The 20,959-nt window shown below is 47.2% G+C and overlaps 1 protein-coding gene across 1 annotated transcript in view; it reads left to right on the top strand.

The window, feature by feature from the left end:
- LOC135197114 (uncharacterized) overlaps nucleotides 1-20,053 on the top strand; it is a gene marked incomplete at its 3' end in the record, with an annotated part of 47,801 nt that extends 27,748 nt beyond the window's left edge. Inside the window, 2 exon segments of the mRNA XM_064224080.1 lie at nucleotides 19,378-19,506; nucleotides 19,872-20,053. Of these exon segments, the coding sequence (XP_064080150.1) occupies nucleotides 19,378-19,506; nucleotides 19,872-20,053 (311 nt within the window).
- Between the last annotated feature and the right edge of the window lie 906 nt (nucleotides 20,054-20,959).

Below are 20,959 nucleotides of genomic sequence, written 5' to 3'. Positions count from 1 at the left end.
GCAGTTTTCTTTTCATTTTGTTTCATTTATTAATTGCATCAAATTTAATTTTGGATCAATTTCCGCTCTTACCCGGGAATTAATCTTACGATTTTTATTGCTGTGAAAGTGAAAATAGCAAGTGCAGTATTGTTCATTTTCCTATATATTTATGATAGCATCATATTATTATGGATCAAGTTTCCGCTCTTACCGGGAATTGATTTTTCCCACCTCTAAGTTCTATGAAGTGAATCGCAAGTGCAGTATTCTGTTTCATTTTCATATTACTTTTTCACTGCTGTGCGGGGGTAGGGGAAGCGAAGGTCTGCCAGGAAGTCGTCGGAAAGCTCTCCCGCGACTCCCTTGGTATCCGATTCTTCGTCTTCTTTCCTTCCTGCCCCCCGCCCTCAGCTTCCTCGTATTTTGTTTTTGGGGTCTTCCTTCCGTTCGGGGTGGGGCATGTCCTCCCCCCCCAAAAGTGCGTGAGGGAACCCCTCTTACTAATCTGTCTGTTGCTACCGCAGGTGCTACAGCCGTGGGAGACGACCTTGGACAGGTATGGACCACTGCGGCTGCAGGGCGTGCCTAGCACCACGATCTGCTGCAGAGTCTAGCGAGGTCTGGGGCGGTGACCTTGGAGTGGTCTCCACTACAACCTTCACGGCCGCTTATGCTGCTTCCCCCGTCGTGGTCTACACTCCCCGATGCTGTGTCGGTGACGCCGTCTGCCGCTTCTAGGGCCGGTCGCCGCCGTAACCGAGGAGGGGGTTATGCCGCCGCCGCCTGTGTTTTGTTTCTTCGTGTTGCCTGCCCCACTTACTTCCCGCTGTTCCAGCAGCTCGCCCCTGGACCGGCCGTCAGTACCACGCTGGCTGCCGATGATATTCTACGAGGCATGGCTGGCCTGCCGTAACCTGTCGCTGATGTGGTTCCCCAGCTACTGCTTGGCTGTCTCCCTTCTGTGTTTACCGCTGCCGCTGTTCCTGCCGCTCCTGAGCTGGTTGTTCTGTTCCTGTCGCTCCTGGTTCCTGCGCCTGTCCATGCTGGTCCTGCCATGGTGTGTCTTCCCCAGTCCCAGGTCCTTCCGTGGGGGGGGGGACAGGTGCAGTCGGGCCGTGTTGCTTCGGCAATAGGTGGCCCGACTCCGGCCTGGATGGAGGACCTGACGACTGTCCTGCGTGAGCTGACGAAGAAGAGGAAGGTGTCATCTTCGTCTGTTGCTGCCTCTTCCCCTTCGACTTCTAAGCCCATAAGCCGAAGAAGAAGAAGGGCTGTCTCCCCCCCTAAGAAGTCTCCTTCGGGAACTTCTAAGGGCCCGTCCCACCTCGTGGGGACGGGGGGTCCTTCTGCTGGTCCTCCTGCTCCTTCGGGAGCGGGGCCCGTCCTCCCCGTTCCGTAAGGAAGAGATAGACGGGGACCAGAGGAGTATCGGTTAGCTCTGGTACTTCCTCGCCTGGTGCTAGCGCGATCCGCCGCTACGCCAGGTTCCGGCTCGGTCTCTCGTTCGCGGGAGATCCCGAGTGTACGCTCTCCCTCGGGAGACCGTGCAGCCAAAGTTTCGGCGCCAGAGTTCGCTCGGCGCCAAGACCACGGCACGGAGCAGAAGGCTGGCGAGAAACCGCTCAGGTGACTCTCGCCAGGCCAGCGGCCGCTCTCGCAGCGACCAGGCTGGTAACCGGGTTTTGTTTCCCCCTAAGAAGACTCCTTCGGGAACTTCGAAGGGCTCGTCACCATTCCGGTGTGACGGGGGGGTTCTTCTGCTGGTCCTCCTGTTCCTTCGGGAACGGGGCCCGTCTCCCCTTTCTGAGAAAAGAAGAAGACGGGGACCAAGGGTGTGCTGGCTACCGCTGGTACAACCCTCGCCTGGTCTTGGCAGCTCTGCTGCTAAGCCAGGTACCGGCCTCGGTTTCTCGTCCGCGAGAAGTTAATCCGAGTGTACGATCTCCTTCGGGTGACCGGTGCAGCCAAAGTTAAGACGCCTGAGTTCGCTCAGCGTCATGACCGAGGTCACGAGCAGAAGACTGTCGAGAGCCGGCTCAGGTGACTCTCGCCAGGCCAGCGGCGCTCTCTTCGCAGCGACCAGCCGGTACCTCGGGTGGAACGTGACGGTCTCTGACCGGCCCACGGGTTGAGGCTGGGAAGAGGTCCCCCAGGTCCCCTCGACCGACGGTACCAGCTCGGCTGGTACCAGCGGTTTGACGTGCCGCGAGGACGCTCACCGGTCTCACGGCGAAAGCGAGCTCTGCAGGTCACCTGACCGCCGCTCCCACAGGGACCAGGCGGATACGGTGACCAGCAGCAGCTCGTCTGACGCACGGGACCGGGGTCGACGTGCTCAGTCGAGCCGCTCGCCACAGGTGAGCGGCACGGCCAGGCCTGCAGATCGATCCCCCACCGCGGGTTGGTGATCGGCTGCAGCCCCCACGTACGCTGGTCCTGCCAGCGAGCGGGGGGGGGGAGCGTCAGGTCTGTCTCTCCACTACCTTCAACTTCCTCGGGCTACACCGGAAGAGCGAGGTAGCTAGGAGTGATCGTGAGAGGTGCGCCGCTCCACGATCCCGTCATGACGCCGCACGTGCCACGTATGGTCTTAGACCAACCAGGACGTACGCGCCAAGTGATTGGAGGCGACCGTCAGGGGGAGGAGGGGGTAGCGTCAGTTCTGTCTCTCCGATACCTTCAACTTCCTCGGCATACGCCAGGCAAGAGCTAGGTTATATAGGAGTGATCGTGAGAGATGCGCCGCTCACGATCCCGTCACGACGCCGCACGTGCCAGGTTGGTCTTAGGACCAACCAGGACGTACGCGCAAGTGATTGGAGGCAACCGTCAGGGATCTGTTGCTGGTCCTTCTTTCTGAAGGAGGAGGGTCCTGGGAGCTGCTCTTGTTGGAGGGACTGGACGGTCCTACTCCTCAAGACGCTGTAACTTCCGAGATTCAGAGTAACTTTACCAGGTTATTGCACTGATTCGTCAGCACAACGACCGGGGGAAGGATCGCCGCTCCCACCAGCAGAGCCCATGTCTCTGCTTCGAGTCGTTTTGGGGCCCGAGAGGGTAACCCAAAAACCGACGGTGGGTATGCCTTGCGAGATCGGAGCTACCGATTCTGTCTTGAACCAAGAGTCTCTCGTCTCCGGACAAGAAGGCTCTACTCAGTTCTGGCCGGTCGATCAAGCTACTTCCACCTCCTCTACTGCGACAGCGGCGTTTCTACGTGTCTTCGGACACCGTATTTAAATACTCCTTCTGTCCTCCTGAGAGGTTTCGACCTCGACGAGGACTGGAATGAGTCGGAGGACGGTATCGGCTCTCTCCTGTCAGGTGGTCGATCAGCCCCAACCCAGACGACGTTCACAGTGGCGGCAGAACCTTACCTACAGTGAGAGTTTTCGTAACCCTCCTCGGGAAAAAACGTTTTCTCCTGACGATACGTTTTCCCAGGACTCTGAGAGGCCATCGCCGCAAGGCGATGGCTGCTCCTACTCTTCTCCAACTGCTAGTTCCACTGGGAAGGCGAGCGAGTATCCAATTCCTCCCCCATTCCCTCTCTCCTTACGGCTACGAGGGAAAGGGGAAGGATCCTACAGATTTATTTCTCTGTAGATACTCCCACGTTGGGGACTGCGCACCAGGGGGGACCTTCGGGTTCTACCTTCGGGTACCTACCTGACGTAAGCCCCGGTCGTTGAGGAGGGATCCTGCCCCAATTTCTCGATTTCTACGGGAATCGAGAGGACCACCAGCCGATATCGTTTGACGAATTCGGTGGGGGTTTCGCAGACTGCTTAGAATTCTACGGAATTTCTAGCGCATTCAGAGTGTTAGTTTTCTTACGATCTCCAAAACACTTAGGCGAGACCACGGTCCAAAGTGAGCGAGACGAGAATCCCCACCGATATGTTACACGATAATCGGAACCTCGCCTATGCTCGAATTCCTGGAATTTCTAGCATTAGGAAGAAGACTGCTGCTGAAAGAAGACTATCTCACAGTAGGCGACCAACCTGGAATAGAGAAGAAACGGACGGGAATATCCAGTTTGGCTGGAAAACTATCGTCTTAGTATTCTGTTCACCATTGAAGCTTTCCTTCGAGGAAGACTTCTCCTTCACTCTCTTTAATAGAGAACGAAGGTGGTCGATCTCCAATCCTTATTTTGTTTTCTTGAAGGAAAGAATTTAGGATGGAGATCGTTGTTCAGAATCCTACAAATATACTACGTAATATTAACCTCGCGACATGATTCTGCTAAGCAGTTGAATGGTCCGAGGGGTAGGCGCATATCCTGGTTATTCTACGGATTGCCGACTTAGACGAAAAGTATTCTAATTGAACTGCAAACCCGGGTTGCCTGCAACCTCCCAGGAGTTTCCAGTTTCAATTTTATATACTTATGGTGTTGTCACAACAACACCATTTTAGCTTTTATATTTACCGAAATTCGTTTCGCTTAAATATAAAATTGCTCGAGCATATCTTTTTAGTGGCTCGGTGGTTCTAGTACCGAACGCATTCCTTCGTGGAAAGGATTACTGGCAACTCAGGATGACGAGTCAGCGACAGCTACTGCGTATTGAATTGCCCGAGGCATTCAGTATCAGCTGCGCTTTGAGATAGACGGTTGTTTATGTCTTTCTCACCTGCTTTGATTGAATAACAACCGTAATCTCTGCCCAACAATCACGACTTAAGTCTCTGATTAACGGGGATTCCTCGCATACATGAATGACCATCTACTGCTGAGAAACGCTAGTATTCATCGTCTTCGGTATTGCGAGAATTTTAAACAGAGATATCTATTCGACTCTCATCTTTCTGTTACCGCACGGTAACAGAATCTGTAATAGTCTCTTGCTGCATCGTATCCCGATAATGCGAATGATTTTGCGGAATCTGAGTTTGTCCTCAAAATATCTTGTATTCGGAGGTGTACAATTGTTCATTGTTCACCCGGATTAGCAGATGTATTGAAAGACATCGCCTACTCCCCCACACCCTGCCAGCTCTACTTCCAAAACGTTCAGCCCATGAGAAGCAGTTCTTCAAGCGGCTCTCCCCTGTGTTTCATTACTGAAGAACGCCCCGCTTCATTGCACAACGGACAGCAATGAAATGGCGGTTAGCGTTTTCAGTCATTGTAAGCACAGGTTTAGAATCTTGAGATTCCTTCTCTCGATTCAACTGGAAGACGTAGGTTTGCATTCATTGCCATACCTTCGTCTTCAAACGTCACATAGTGTTGTTTCTCCTTTTAAGCTGAGATTCAACGTCTATGAGATTTTCTTGCCATCAGGGACCTCGGTCTTTTGAAGGCAATTGACTTTCGCCTTTTGAGCTTATGCATTAAGAGAATCATCACCGCGCTGTCCGGCATCGGTGACTAACATATTATTTGTTTGGTCTCTCAGCATAACTCTTTAAAGGGCGAAGGTCACGTGACTTACCCGATGCTTGGACAAACTTGCCTCTACTGATTCCGAACCAGTCAGTCGGCAGCTGTCAGAGCGTCCGAGTCAGTTACGAACTATGCTGTTGGAACTTAGTTCGGTTGTTCCAGAGCAATTCATTACTTCGTCTTAATAGCTTGTCAGTATGAGTACTGTACATAACCAAAGTCGAGAAGGAGGGATAGGTCATACGACTATTCCCTTCTTTTCGTCTTAGGTAACTGCATGACTTCTCTTGAGAAGTCAAGCACAAAGGGATGGGGATTTGTGTGACGCTCGATTTCGTTAACCGATCTTCGTAGCGAAGACTCAGAACCCTTCGGTAAACTGACGATTGGTTCGAGTCCTTCACAATACCCTCCCTAATGGACGTCACCGCCTCCGATACGAAGGCTATGCTGCTTTGTCCTGTGAAGGTGCGACGGAGCTGTCTGAAGAAACTCGACACCCAGGATGAGTGTGGACGCCTTCTTCCATTCTCTCGCGTTCCGCAAGAAACTTCTCCGTGGCGCAGGTAATGAAGGCAGGCGCCTGGTGGTTTTCCAAAAACCGGACCGCATGCACCTCCTTCTACCTTCAGGATATTGCCCACAGTTCCTTGGATCTTTTTCCTTGGGGGGGGGAACCGTGGTGGTTGCTCAACACGTTGTGTAGTTTAACCCAGACCCTTGCAGGCTGAACAGCATCGAGTCCTGGTGTGACCGTAAGAATGTATGAGGAATGAGAGTGTGACTGGCTCCTCTTCCCATCTTTTTTTCTTCCCTCTACCTTTGGGTAGAGGGACACGGTCGTCACCCTGCTGGGTAAGGACGAGATGCAGGTGAGCTACTCAATAGAGCACCATCTATCCCTTTCAGTAGGGATAGGAGTAAATATCCACCACTTCCTCCAACAAGGGGGAGGAAGTGGATGCCAAATTGAGACAAACCCATCATTTTATGATTGTCTCTTGCAAACAGGAACAAGTCTTGCTTGCTGGTACGAAGAGATACGCTTGCCTCTCTCTTAGTAACTTGGCCCAGAGGTCTGACCATTGATCCTGCGGTCACACCCCGATCAATCGGACAGAGGTTTGGATCCCTCCCTTGCTCTTACGACCAGGGAGGCACTCCAGGGTTGGACGAACACCAGTCTGTTCACCAAAAAGACTCAGATTCCTCCCACCAAGAAGTGAGTCTTCCTATTGTTAAAGGACCGAGGGTTTGTATTACGTATCGGAACAAATGACAATTTGTCGAAAATTGCATTTTTCTAACTATACAAAACCTGAGGTCCTTTACATATAGTCCACCTCATGCCACCCCTCACTCTGCAACTTTTTGCATGGGCCTAAAGCAAAAGTGATTCTTCACCTCTCGGGCGCGCGGGCGCGCGCACGATCGGACAAGCAGTTAACTACCGTTCTCCCCTTGTTCGAAGCTTACGACCGTCCCAGCTGCCGCTAGTTACCTTCCTATTGTTAAAGGACCTCAGGTTTGTATAGTTAGGAAAAATGCAATTTTCGACAAATTGTCATATCCGGTTGTAGTTCCGTCTACTTCTTCGGCGGTATCGGAGAATGAAGAAGAAGTAGAGGAGGAGGATTCACATCACCTCTCGTGTTATTCACGTCTCCTTAGATTTCTCTGGTATCTTATCCAGATTATTTTGAGAAACGCGGCTCCGCGCTCCCCAACTTCGACTTTTTGATGAGGAGGAAAACTTCAGACCCTCTCCTCCCAAAAACTTGTTCTATCTAAAGCGGTTAGACATTCGTTGAAAGAGACGGAGAAATGGATGTCTATGAAAAGAGACTTAGGGAAGGCTCTTTTTGCTTACCCTCCCTCTAAGTTGCTTCGTAAGAGGTATAGGTTTTATGTAACTGGGGAAGCTCCTTCTCTGGGAGTTTCTGCCTCCTCAGGGAGACTTCTCCAGTTTTAATCGACTCCTCTAGAGATCTGCTTTCGCCGCAGCGAAAGTTTTCTTTACAGCGCCTGAGTTGGACCACGTTGTAAAGAATCAAATTTAAACTTTTGGAAGTCTTTAGCTTCCTTGATTGGACTATTGGCGCTTTAGCGGCCAGATCGAAGACTGTCCTTCTCTTTCCCAGGAGTTAGCGGAGGATTGGATTGGTGTTCTGTCCTGTGCGGACAAATCCATTAGGGATGGATGTGATGAGTTAGCTTCGCTCATCGCCTTTGGTACCCTTAAGAAAAGGCAACTTTGGTGCTCCTTTGCTTCTAAAAGGGTTACGTCCCAACAGAAGTCTGCTCTCTTGTTTGCTCTTTTTTTGTGAAAGATAACCTCTTTCAGACGATGTAGTGTGTCAATTTCGTCTGCGCTAGATAAGAAATCTACTTCGGATTTACTGGCACAGTCTAATAAGAGAACCTAAAGCTCCTGTGGAGACTGTTCCTTCGGTTTCTCCTCTGGCCCAAGCGCCTTTTCGAGGGAGAAAACCCAAGCGCTTCTTTCGGCCGGAAATCGAATTTGCGGACTCAGTCTAAGGCCTCGGCCAAGGTTAACAAACCTTCCAAATGAAAGCTCGGTTCTTCATGCACCAGTGGGAGCCAGGCTGGCTCTGTTTTGGGAGGAATGGGAAAACAGAGGAGGGCAGAAGCCTGGGTAGTGCAAGTACTCAAGTTCGGCTATCGTATTCCTCTCGTTTCACCTCCCTCGCTCTCACCTGTGCCAATTCCATTCCAGGCATACTCTCCGGGCTCAGACAAATTTCTGGCGCTAGCCGCAGAAGTGGAAGCGCTTGTTCTCAAAGAAGCGATAGAACAGATAGAAGGGGATTTTCCTCCAGGCTTTTACAATCGCCTTTTTGTAGTTCCCAAGTCATCAGGGGGCTGGAGGCCGGTTTTGGATGTGAGCGCCCTGAACTTGCATGTCCAGGAAAAACAAAATTTCATATGGAGACCACTCGGTCGGTTCTGGAGATCGTCCCATCAGACAGGGGATTGGATGGTCTCTCTGGACATGCAAGACGCTTATTTTCACATTCCGATACATCGCGAATCTCGGAAGTACCTGAGGTTCATGTTCGAAGGCAAGGTGTTTCAGTTTCGGGCGCTTTGCTTCGGACTAGCGACCGCTCCTCAAGTTTTCACCAGGGTTTCTATCCCCGATAGGAAGCTGGCTACACATATTAGGAGTAAGAATCTCCCTCATCTGGACGATTGGCTTCTCCCGGTCGGAATCAGAGAGTCGGTGCATGAGCAAGGACCTTGGAACAACTCTGGATCTTGCCAGAAAGTTAGGAATTCTGGTCAACAAACAGAAGTCCCAGTTGGTTCCATCTCAGAGCATCCTTTATTTGGGGATGATTCTGAATGCTCAAGTTTTTCGGGCTTTCTGTCCCCGAAGAGGTTCAAGGCTGTCTGGAGACAGTTCAGGAGTTCTTGACAAAAAGGTAAGTTCTGCCAATCAGTGGATGAGGCTCCTGGCAAATTGACGTCAGTGGAGAAATTTTGTGACGTTGGGAAGACTGCACATGAGACCTCTGCAGTTTTTCCTGAGAGCCTCTTGGTGCAGGAAGACACAACCAGACTCGATTACCTTTCCTGTCACAGATCAAATAAAAGAGGACCTAAGGTGGTGGCTCTCTCGAGCAAGGTTGGAAGAAGGGTTAGATTTACGACCCATCCTCCCGAACCTACAGTTCTTTTCCGACGCATCGGACACAGGTTGGGGAGCCCTACTGGGAAATCAACGGACTTCAGGAGCTTGGTCGGAGAAGGAGAAGAAGTTCCACATAAATGGTAAAGGAACTGTTAGCAATTTTCTTAGGGCTCAGACAGTTCGGAGCTTAGTAGAAGGCCGAGTAGTGCAGTGCATTCCGACAACTCCACGGCTCTCTCGTACGTGCGGAAACAGGGGGGGACTCAGTCTTTCTCTCTGTACGAAGTAGCCAAGGATCTCCTCCTGTGGTCAAACGAAGCGAAGGTTCAGCTAGTCCCGAGATTTGTTCCGGGAAAGATGAACGTCCTGGCGGACGAGTTAAGTCGTCAACAGCAAGTGTTACCTCTGGAGTGGACTTTGGACAACAAGATTTGTCAGAAACTTTGGCGCCTTTGGGACGACCGTCAATAGACCGTTCGCGACATCGAGGAACAACCGTCTTCCTCTCTTTTGTTCTCCAGTCCAGATCCAGATCTAGCTTGGTCGTGGCGCCAATGCTGTTGGATGGTCGGGTGTGGAAGCTTATGCATTACCCTCCGTTCGGTCTAATAAGAGAGGTGCTGAACAAGTTCATGTCGCACAGCAATGTAACGCTAACGTTAATCGCTCCCTTTTGGCCCAGGAAAGAGTGGTTCCCGGACCTTCTCCAGTTGTTAGTAGACTTCCCCAGACTTCTTCCTCCAGAGAAGTGGCTTCTCAAACAACCTCACTTCAAGAGGTTCCACCAAAACTTGTCCGCTCTAGCTCTGACAGGGTTCAGACTGTCCGGAATCTTGTCAGAGCGAAAGGATTTTCAAGAAGAGCTGCAGAAGCTATCGCTCGTTGTAGGAGAGAGTCTTCTAACAAACTCTATCAAAGGGAATGGAGAATCTTCAGAGAGTGGTGTAGAAGTGCTAAAGTCTCTACTTCTGCGACCTCTTTAACAGAAATAGCAGATTTTCTTCTATTTCTTAGGAACTTCAAGAAACTGGCTCCTTCGACGATCAGAGGATATAGAGCCATGCTCTCTTCGGTTTTTCGACATCGAGGTTTGGATATTTCCTCCAATTCAGATCTGTCGGACCTCATTAGGTCTTTCGAAACCACTAAGCTCCCGCAAGATACAGTGGGCTTGGAACTTAGATGTGGTGCTTAAGTTCCCTCATGGGGCCACCGTTTGAGCCTTTGAAGTCCGGCTTCACTCAGGAAACTTGACTAAGAAGGCACTCTTCTTATTGACAAGCTTCTGCTAAGCGTGTCAGCGAATTGCACGCTATAGACAAAAGAGTCGGTTTCTCTCAAGGCAATGCTGTATTTTCGGTATCTTTGACCTTTTCTAGCCAAAATGAGAATCCTTCTAATCCTTGGCCGAGAGTTTGTGGTAAGGAACTTATCTGATTTGGTTGGACATGAGGAGGAAGAAAGGCTCTGATGTCAGAGGCTATTAAGCAGTATCTGTTTGCCACTAATGGGTATCAGAGGACAATCTTCTAAGCTCTGGACCTCGGTTCAAAAAATCCCTCTCGTCCTCTTTCTAAGAAATTGCTATATCGTTCTTTATTAAGAGCTTATCAGGGAAAGCTCACTCGCAGTCCGAGAACGACAATCTTTCCGTTCTGAGAGTTAAGCTCAGAGGTTAGAGCAGTGGCAACTTCTTTAGCATTCAGAAAGAATTTATCTTTAGCTTCGATTTTCTTCAGAGGACGTTCTGGAGATCGAATTCGTTTTTGCGAGTCATTATCTCAAAGAGATAGAAACGGTTTTCGAGATTTGTAAAACGTTAGGTCCGGTGGCGGTTTCTGGCATGGTGTTGGGAGAAACGGCACAGGGGTCGTCACCTCTATGCTACTTTTCACCTTGAATAGGTTGTCGAGTTCAAGGGAAGCTGGGGGTACTGAGTACCTGGGATACTCACCAGTCTGTTAGGTCAGATTTTACAATGGTTGGGTATATATGTTTTTAAATCTGGGTGTTGGTGAAATGTTTTGTATGATTGAATTTCTGGTCTTAGCCCAGGGCAAGGGCAATCTTTGTTGTTACTATCCTCCGTCAGTCAGCCTTGACTCGCTTGAACTACGGAAGGATTCCACTCCTGTAGAGGCTAACTTTGGGGGCAAATTCCAATTCCTCTACAATAGTAAGAAGAGCACCGACCAGAGGCAGTAACAGTCTGCTGTAGCTCTCTTACAAGGTAAGGTACAACAGGACACCTTGAGTGTTTACTGGTATTGAAATATGTAACCAATAAAAATACTAGTGTCCCACCTGAATCCACCTTTCCCATAATCTAGTGGTCCACTGAATCCCACCTTTCCCATAAATGTGTATCAGCTCTATAATGTTCGGTAAGAACACTACAATAAAAATGAAATTTTCATTATTCAAAATGAAGTTTTATTGTATACTTACCGAACAATTATGATTATACCCACCCTCCTCCCCTTAGGTGGACGGACGGGCAGAAAGAATTGGATTCACCTGGGCAGTTGTACCTGGTTCTCCCGCGAGTGGAGGGAGATGACGTCATCACCACCAGTGTTTGGCGACGCCGACGCTCTAAATTTGAATTTAGTATCCTGCCGCTCGTGGAAATCACGGCTCTATAATTGTTCGGTAAGTATACAATAAAACTTCATTTTAATAATGAAAATTTCATTTTGCAAGGCTTCACTAGCCAAATCCTTTAAAATCATTTGAGTTTTCCTCACCCCAGTTCCCTTGCCGTTACTTTTTTTTTTATCAGAAGCTAAGTTAAAGGAAATCCCTGGTCCCCAAATAACATTTCATACAATCAACTTACCTGTCAGATATATACATAGCTAAGACTCCGTCGTCCCGACAGAAATTCAAATTTCGCATGCCACTCGCTACAGGTAGGTCAGGTGATCTACCGGCCTGCCCTGGGCGGCAGGACTAGGAACCATCCCCGTTTTCTATCATATTTTGCTCTGTCGCCGGTGGTATCAACATTGTTGCTATTACCTCCTGACTTAGATTCTTATTTCATCCTTTGATCATCGTTTCTCGGCTTTTTGGTGACGTATCTGGATCGTGTTTTGGCATTCGCTACTGTGGACTGTTTTTGGAATTGCTTTTGGATTTTTCTCAGTATGTCTGATTCAAATGTGAGTGTGAGAATGTGTGTGAATGTAGGCTGCAGGGTGAGGATACGAAAGCTTCGGTTGATCCTACACTGTATGCCGTAAATGTAGGGGGTTTCAGTGTTCTGCTAATAATACTTGTAATGAATGCGAGGGATTAAATGCAGAAGAGTGGAAGACTTTAACTTCTTATTTGAAGAAGTTAGAGAGGGATAGGGTTAGACGTCTGAAAGGTGTGAGTTCAAGGCCTATTGAGCCTTTTACTGATAATTCTAATCCTACTGATTTAGATTCTCCCTATGTTTCTCATTCACAAAGTGTACTTCGGAATCGGCCTCGGAAATCGCCGATCTGAAAGCTACGATTCGAGACATGAAGTCCAAAAAGGTGGCGGACTTACAAGGTAAGGCTAGTTGAAAGAGTGCGCATTACAGTGAAGTGAGTTCTCCCAGTGTTGTGGAGGGGGCGTTTTGATCGTCCCTGCGACGCTCCCAGGCCTAGACCTCTTCCAAGCTCCCATGCCCAGAGGAGAAGGAAAGTCGAAAGCCTTAAGGAGGTCGTGGGGAATCCCCAACGGTCAGACGTCCCTTCAGCTAGCTCTGTTTCGTGGCAGGCTGCTCAGGGCGCTCTAGAAAAAGCGTCCTTTCGTAGTGTTTCTCATCCTCTCCTCTCTCCCTCACCTAAACGAGGGTGAAGGAGTCGAATTTATCGAGACCTCTGAAGCGTCTATGAAAGAACCCGAAATTGATTCGAGCCCAGAGCGTTCTCAGATGACGCTCCCTCTTTTATTAAGAAGGCGAAGGTGGCGTCAGCGTCACCCGACGAGTACGCAGAAGTACCCTTTCCTACTTCTCCCCCCCCGAGTGATGACGAAAGGCGTCATGCAGTTGACGTGGGAGAAGCTTCAAGGAGAATATTATATGGCAGTTCAAGAGCAACTGACCTCTCTAGTGGGTGAGTTTTAGCGCCTCGTAGGAAGGACGTTTCGCTTCCAATCAAGAAGTCTCGTCCTCTCTCCCCTGCTAAGCGAGAAGCGTCATGCAGACGTGAAGCTTCTAAACATATTACAGAAGCTTCGGGTTCGAGAGCGAGATCGGTTGCTTACGAAAGTTACGTAACGCCAGAGAGCGTAGACGTCTTTTAGACATGAAGCGTCTTTGAAAGCTGTTGGTAGACGTGAAGCTCCAACCGCAATATTTTGGCGCCAAGTAGGACGCCTTTTGAGAGCGGAGCGTCTTCCAGGCGCGAGGCGTCATCCGGACGTCAGCAGCCAAGTAAGCGGGAGGCGTCAGCCAGGACGCTTGGCGGACGAGAAGCGTCATCCAAGCGGGAAGCGTCTTCTATTTATCGAGAGAAGCCTGAGCTTTTGGCGCCTTCCAAGGCTATTAAAGCGGGGAAGAGGAAAGAATATCATTCCCTTAGCCCCTCTCCTATTAGGAGTTTGTCTCCTCCAGAGGAGGAACGTTACAGAAAGGGGGAAGCGGAGACTCATTTAGATCCCAGTTGGAAGGAAACTCGGATGAAGAATATCAAGGAAGAGAAGGACTGTCGAAACTATAAAGTTTTGACTGCCTTGCTTGCTAGAGGAGTATGGAGACGAATTGGCTCCTGCCGCTCCTCCTTCTCCGCGCGCTCTGTTTTCGAGTGCTAAGACGAAGAAGTCTTCGTCTTTTCTCAAAATGAAGCCCACCATTTCAATGAAGAGGGCTCTACAATCCTTAGACTCGTGGATGAAGTCTAAGAAAGACTTAGTAAGAACGGTCTTCTGCATGCCTCCAGCGAGACTAGCTGGTAAAAGAGGGGCATTTGGTATCAGACGGGAGAGAATATGGGTATTGCTCTCCCGTCTACGTCAGAAGCAGACTTTTCGACCTTAGTTGACGCTTCACGTCGACAAGGTCTCAACTCGGCACGGATTACGTGGGGCATTTCTGAACTGGACCATCTCCTCAAGGGACTCTTTCATGTATTGGAAGTTTTCAACTTCTTAGAGTGGTCCCTTGGGGTGATGTCCCAAGAAAGCCCATGATTCGGAAGGAATCGAACCGGAAGCCCTTTTGTGCATATTGTCTTTTATAGACAAAGCGGCGGTACAGGATGCTCTTTTTGAAATCTCCTCCTTTGTTTGGAGCAGGTCCTCTAAAGAAGAGGACGGTATATGGTGCCTTTTTAACCAAAGGCAGTCTCCCCCCCCCCACGCTCAGAGGGCAGCGCTGCTGTATTCGCCTTTGTCTGACTTTTTGTTCCCTTCTCAGTTGGTGAATGGACATTGCTCATTCATTGACTGAGAAGGCGACTCAGGATCTTCTGACGCAGTCAGCAAGGAAGAAGAAGCCTGCTTCTACATCTGACAAGAAAGGACCGAGTACATCGGTTCAGCCCTTTCGAGGTGGTCCGACCTCCAGACCTCCCGCAAGAAGGAAGGCTCCGGAGAAGAGAGGTAGGTCTGCCTTTCGTCCCTTTAAAAAGGGAAAATGAAGCTTCTCTCCTCCAAGCACCAGTAGGTGCCAGGCTCCTGGGATTTGTGGAGGCCTCGTACACTTTATAAACGCGGACTGCGTCATCGTTGGCTATAATAAGGAAGGGATATCGTATCCCTTTCCTGAAAACATCCTCCCTAAAGTCAAATACCAAGGGAACGAATAACAGCCAAGTACAAGGATCCTGTGCTGAGGGGATAACTCTTATCGATCGATGGTGGAACAAATGTGGGACAAGAGAGCGATAGAACTAGTACTAGATCAAAACTCCCCGGGTTTTACAATCGCCTTTTTCTGGTTGCGAAAGCCTCGGGAGGCTGGAGACCAGTACTGGACGTCAGCTCTCTGAAACAAATTTGTTCGGAAGGAGAAGTTCTCCATGGAGACTTCTGCTTCAGTCCTGGTGTCTTTACGACAAGGAGATTGGATGGTGTCTCTAGATCTCCAGGACGCCTACTTTCACGTCCCGATCCACCCTTCATCGAAGAAGAAGAAGTACCTCCGTTTCATGACGGGGGGAAGGATCTTTCAGTTCAGAGCCTTGTGTTTCGGCCTGTCCACAGCTCCTCAGGTCTTCACAAGCCTGATGAAGAATGTGGCGAGGTTTCTTCACCTCAAAGGAGTAAATATCTCTCTGTATCTGGACGACTGGCTCATCAGGGCCAGATCAGAGAGACAGTGCTTGGAGGACCTGAAGGTAACTTTAGATCTGATCAAAGCGTTGGGATTTGCTCGTGAACCTCGAGAAGTCGCAGCTGACCCCCAAACAGGACTTAGTCTATCTGGGGGATTCGGGATCCACGGGATTCATTCGGGGTTTTCGAGTATTTCCTTCGCAAGAGAGAATCGCAAAAGGTTTGCGGATAGTCTCTCTCTTCTTTAAGGAAGGAACATACGTCGGCGAGGGAATGGTTGAGCCTTCTAGGGACCCCTTTCTCGCTCGAACAGTTCTTCCCACTAGGAAGACTTCATTTACGTCCGCTTCAATTCTTCCTCAAGAAGTCTTGGAGTTGGAAAACTGGACAACTTTCGGACGTCTTTCCCATTCCAGTGGAGATAAGATCGCACCTGGAATGGTGGTTGCCCCCTCTGGAAGAGAACAAAGGGATCTCTCTAAGGACACAGAACCCAGACCTAGTGTTGTACTCCGACGCGTCGGAGAAAAAAGGAAATTGGGGAGCAACATTAGGCTCGAAGGAGGTGTCAGGCACCTGGGAACCAGCACAGGTGACTTGGCACATAAAACTGCAAAGAGCTCTTCGCCGTGCATCTGGCTTTGAAGAGTCTAGAACCTCTGGTGTCGAACAAAGTAGTGCAAGTAACTTGGGACAACACCACCGCACTTGCCTACATTCGAAAACAGGGAGGGACTCATCCTCGTTCCTTTACGAACTGACGAGAGACCTTTTGCTTTGGACGTCTCACAGGAACATCTCCCTTCTGACAAGGTTCGTGCAGGGAGTAAAGAATGTGAGGGCGGACAGACTCAGCAGGAGGAACCAGGTCCTTCATACAGAGTGGACCTACACGAGGAAGTGTGTCAAGATCTCTGGTCTCTGTGGGGGACACCTCATGTGGATCTCTTCGCCACATTCATTTCCAAAAGGCTGGCAGTCTTTTGCTCGGTCGCGGAAGATCCAAGAGCTCTTATGGTAGACGCCTTCCTGCTAGATTGGTCTCGAGTAGACGTATATGCTTTTTCCTCCATTCAAAATCCTGGGATTAGTAATGAAAAAGTTTGTGGCGTCAAAGGAGACGAGGATGACATTGATAGCCCCCTTTTGGCCGGCCCAAGATTGGTTCACGGAGGTGGTAGAGTGGATCGTAGACTTTCCAAGATCCCTACCAGAAGGACGGATCTTCTCAGACAACCACACTTCAAGAGGTACCATCAAAACCTCCCCGCTCTCGCTCTGACTGCCTTTCGACTATCGAAAGACTCGTCAGAGCGAGAGGGTTTTCTCGCGAAGTGGCAAGCGCGATCGCGAGAGCACGCAGAACCTCCACTACGAAAGTATATCAATCGAAGTGGGAGGTTTTTAGAAGGTGGTGTAGATCTAAGAAGTTGTCCTCCTCCACTACCTCTAATAGCGGAAATTGCTGATTTCCTTCTATTCCTGAGAGAGCAATCTCATCTAGCTGTATCCACAATAAAGGGATACAGAAGTATGCTCTCGGCTGTCTTCAGGAATAGAGGATTAGATCTGGCAGATATAAAGATCTCCACGATCTCATAAGGTCATTTGAGACTTCAAAGTCGAAGGAACCGGTCCCTCCGAACTGGAACCTAGACGTGGTCCTCAAGTTTCTTTCATCTGAAAGATTCGAACCTCCTCATCTGGCTTCGTTTCGAGACATCACCAGAAAATGCCTATTCCTATTATCTTTAGCTACGGCAAAGAGAGTTAGTGAATTACATGCTCTGCAAGATAAAGTAGGTTTCAAGGGAGACTCAGCTATTTGCTCGTTTAAGACACTGTTTTTAGCTAAGAATGAGAATCCCTCGAATCCCTGGCCTAAGTCATTTGAAGTCAAAGGCATATCGAGTCTCGTAGGAAGAGAAGCAGAAAGATCTCTATGCCCTGTAAGAGCTCTAAAGTTTTACATTCAGAGAAAGCATCAGATGGGAGGCTCTAGACAAGGTCTTTGGTGCGCGGTAAAAGACCCCACAAGACTGATGTCCAAGAATGCTCTGGCATTCTTTGTGAGGAACGTCATTACAGACGCGCATAAGGTCTGTTCTGACGAACAGTTACGACTGTTGAGAGTTAAAGCTCATGAAGTGAGAGCAGTAGCGACGTCTCTCTCGTTTCATAAGAATATGTCGCTTTAAAAAACATCATAGATACGACATTTTGGAGATGCAAACTCAGTATTTTGCATCTCATTACTTGAAAGACGTTTCGTTGTGACATATGAGAAGTGTTTTTCTCTAGGTCCTTTCGTATCGGCGGATACGATTCTGGGTACGGGAGCCGACACCAATCCTTAAAAGTATATACTTTTCTTCTTTTTGGATATGGTCTGGAGTCTCTTCGAACAATGGAGGACTTGGTTTAGCACGGGCGGGGGGCGGCCGTCTATGTTGTTCAGTAAGAGAATCTTGTCATATCTAATTAGATGAGTATAATTTTTTTTTTAGAAATTATGTATGTGTGCGTAGTGGTTTTGAGTTACGGTTGTTGTGACGAGTTCGGGGATAACTCGGAACAATCCTTAGTTCTAACATATGGTTAGGATCAGGTGGTCGGGATTGGTTGTGTGCTCCTTCATAAGGTGTATTGTCATATAAGTGGATCAGCACCCATTGACAAAGTCCTTTCAGGCTCTGCCGAGTAAGCGGATAAGACCCCATCGGCAGACCCACAAGAACTCTTGGCCATAGATCATATATCTCGCTAAAGTTTCTTGAGGTGATGCAGACTACTGGGCAAACACCCACGAAGTCTACCACCTATCAGGTAGGAACCAAGGTTTTATTTATACCTACAACATATGTTGTTTACCTGTCTATTCCATATAGTAGCTGTCTCTTACCCTCCACCGAAAGGTGCCAATCAGCTATGTATATATCTGACAGGTAAGTTGATTGTATGAAAATGATATTGTTATGTTACAATAAAGTTTCATACATACTTACCTGGCAGATATATACAATTAAAGGCCCACCCAGCCTCCCCGCAGGAGACAGGTGGAAGAGAGAAAATATGATAGAAAACGGGGATGGTTCCTAGTCCTGCCGCCCAGGGCAGGCCGGTAGATCACCTGACCTACCTGTAGCGAGTGGCGCGAAATTTGAATTTCTGTCGGGGACGACGGAGTCTTAGCTATGTATATATCTGCCAGGTAAGTATGTATGAAACTTTATTGTAACATAACAATATCATTTTTTATCTTCTTTTGTTTTTCCTCCTTCATTTCTAACTCCTATACCTTTCACTCATTCATTTTTTAATTTTTACCAGTATCTTTAGAAAATGTTGAGCATATGTGCAGATAAACTGAAATACCTGTTAGTGGGCTCTACATTGAGAGAGTCTGTACTCAATAGGTTAATTCAAACCATTTATGGATCTTATGTCATGGTTACCTTGCAAGGTATGCAAACTTGCCTGCTTGTTTTATATAAAGCAGTAATTTTATAGATATATACAATATTACTTTATAATGACCAGCAATTTGCTGTCTTGCCATTTTGTGGGAAAAACAACAGAAAATTCCTGGTCAATGCAGAGTAGTACTGTAATATCCATAAAAATTACTCAGCTGCGTTAGGCAAGGAAGCTAATTTGTAGACCATGTTTTAAAAGGTGACCACGATATAAGTTGCTTGTATCAACTTATTCTCTCAGTGCAGAACCTACAACAGGCATTTCAGTTCATCTGGACTTGACCAGATAAAACAAAGACATATTAGTAAGAAGTTGAACATACAAGTGTAATGTACTTAGATAACATAACAAATTTTACTAGATGCAAAAATAATAGATTTTACAAATATAAAATTCTGTACTGTACAGTACATACTGTAATTCATTTCCTTGATTTAAAACACAGTTGTTACATGGTCATAATTTTCAAAAAATAAATCACAAAACATAATTGTAAAAATGGCATACCTTTATATGTTAGATTTTTCTCATTGACTTTGAGCTTTCCAGTATGATTTGCTGAGTAAATTGTTTTTTAATGTTGAAATAAAATCACATTTTCTTTCTCTAGGTTCACCTTTTGAGTCACAATGGAATCCGGCCATACAAATGCAGTTATGAAAACTGTGACTGGGCTTTCTACACATGGTACAAATTAAAACGCCATATTGAAACTCACTTAAAGAGAAGGGATTTTGCAGTAAGTATAGTGCTTGGGCTATTTATGTTGGATTTTTAAAGATGAACTGCTTCAGTTTGAAAATGCAACATATTAAGTGTTTATCTTATTAGATTCCCAAGAGAAATTAAGTCTTCAAAATAGCTGTGGTTGTAACCATATTGTAAATGTTCTTAGGTCATGTAATGATTGTAAGAAAAGTATTTTATTAGGGTACATCTTGCTGAGAATTCAGTTTATTACAACATCCATTTTATGTATGTTCTCCAAATACCAGGTGCTTTTATAATGTGAATTAATTGTTTCTTTTGATGCTCTATAACCAGTATATAGGCTTAGCATATGATCAGCAAATCTGTTTATTACAAAAATATTTCTCTCAACAGTGTTCAGAGGCCAATTGTAATAGAAGGTTCACAACAATTTACAACCTAAATACACATATCCGGTTACATCAACGGCCTAGGTGCTGGATATGCTCTGTACCTGAATGCACTCGTGCTTATCATACAAGGAGGGAATTGGAGGCTCATATGAAAACTCACAAAGATATTGAAGCACCATATAAGTAAGTGGATGCAAATTCTGTTTTCGTACTCTTGGTATATTCTGTCAAGTTTGTATTGAAATAGTCTGTGACATTTAGATGTGGTGATTACAAGTTTTTCCCCTTGCAAGAAGGTATCACTTTGGTGTACTGTATAAAGATTGAATAAAATAGTATCCAAATTTTGTTCTTCCCATCGTTAGTTCATAAGCACATTGCATGCATTTTCATTTGATGTCTATCACCTGTCATTTTGCTTTTTGGTTTGGCTTTACTCAGAATTTTCATTAATTTTGCTATTATATATATATATGTAAATAGTTTTGCTTACTGGATCCCAAAAAAGTCATTACTTGTTAGTTCACTATATTTTCTTTATTCATTCTTTGGTGGTTTCTCCTTTTTTATTGAGCAAAATGTTTTTCCTAACTCATTTTATGTATTGTGACAATGCCCTGAAGTCTTTTATGGCATGATTCCATTCTGTCGCAACAGAAAATAACCTTCCTTAGGTATCTGGCTGTCTTAGTTTCATGTCTCATCTTTAGTCTGACCCCCATGAAGATTGCTTATTAATGTCAAAGAAGTAATCAAGAAACTGTAGGTCATTTGTGTGAGTCTTGGTCTGAAATTTATTGGATTTATAATACAGAAATAGGTACAATTGATTTTGGAGATATTGCTTATGGGTTTACATGAAGTTTTTGTATAGCGTAGATGTTGTTCGTCTTTAAAGGAGTTACACTTTCGTGGTCCCCCCAGGGCTCCATAAGACAGACCAACCAATTACAAAGAATTCTTTTATAGTTGGTCTCAGCCAGAGTAGTGCTTGTTGGGACAGTGGTAAAATGTAAAGGACTCAGGACGAGAGAGCTCTTAAGTTTTATCTACTACAGGGTGAAATGGAACTTAGTTCTGTTCCACCTG

The sequence above is a fragment of the Macrobrachium nipponense genome, chromosome 18 (genome assembly GCF_015104395.2).
Source record: "Macrobrachium nipponense isolate FS-2020 chromosome 18, ASM1510439v2, whole genome shotgun sequence".
Taxonomy (NCBI): domain Eukaryota; kingdom Metazoa; phylum Arthropoda; class Malacostraca; order Decapoda; family Palaemonidae; genus Macrobrachium; species Macrobrachium nipponense.
This window is presented reverse-complemented; position numbering and strand designations above follow the sequence as displayed.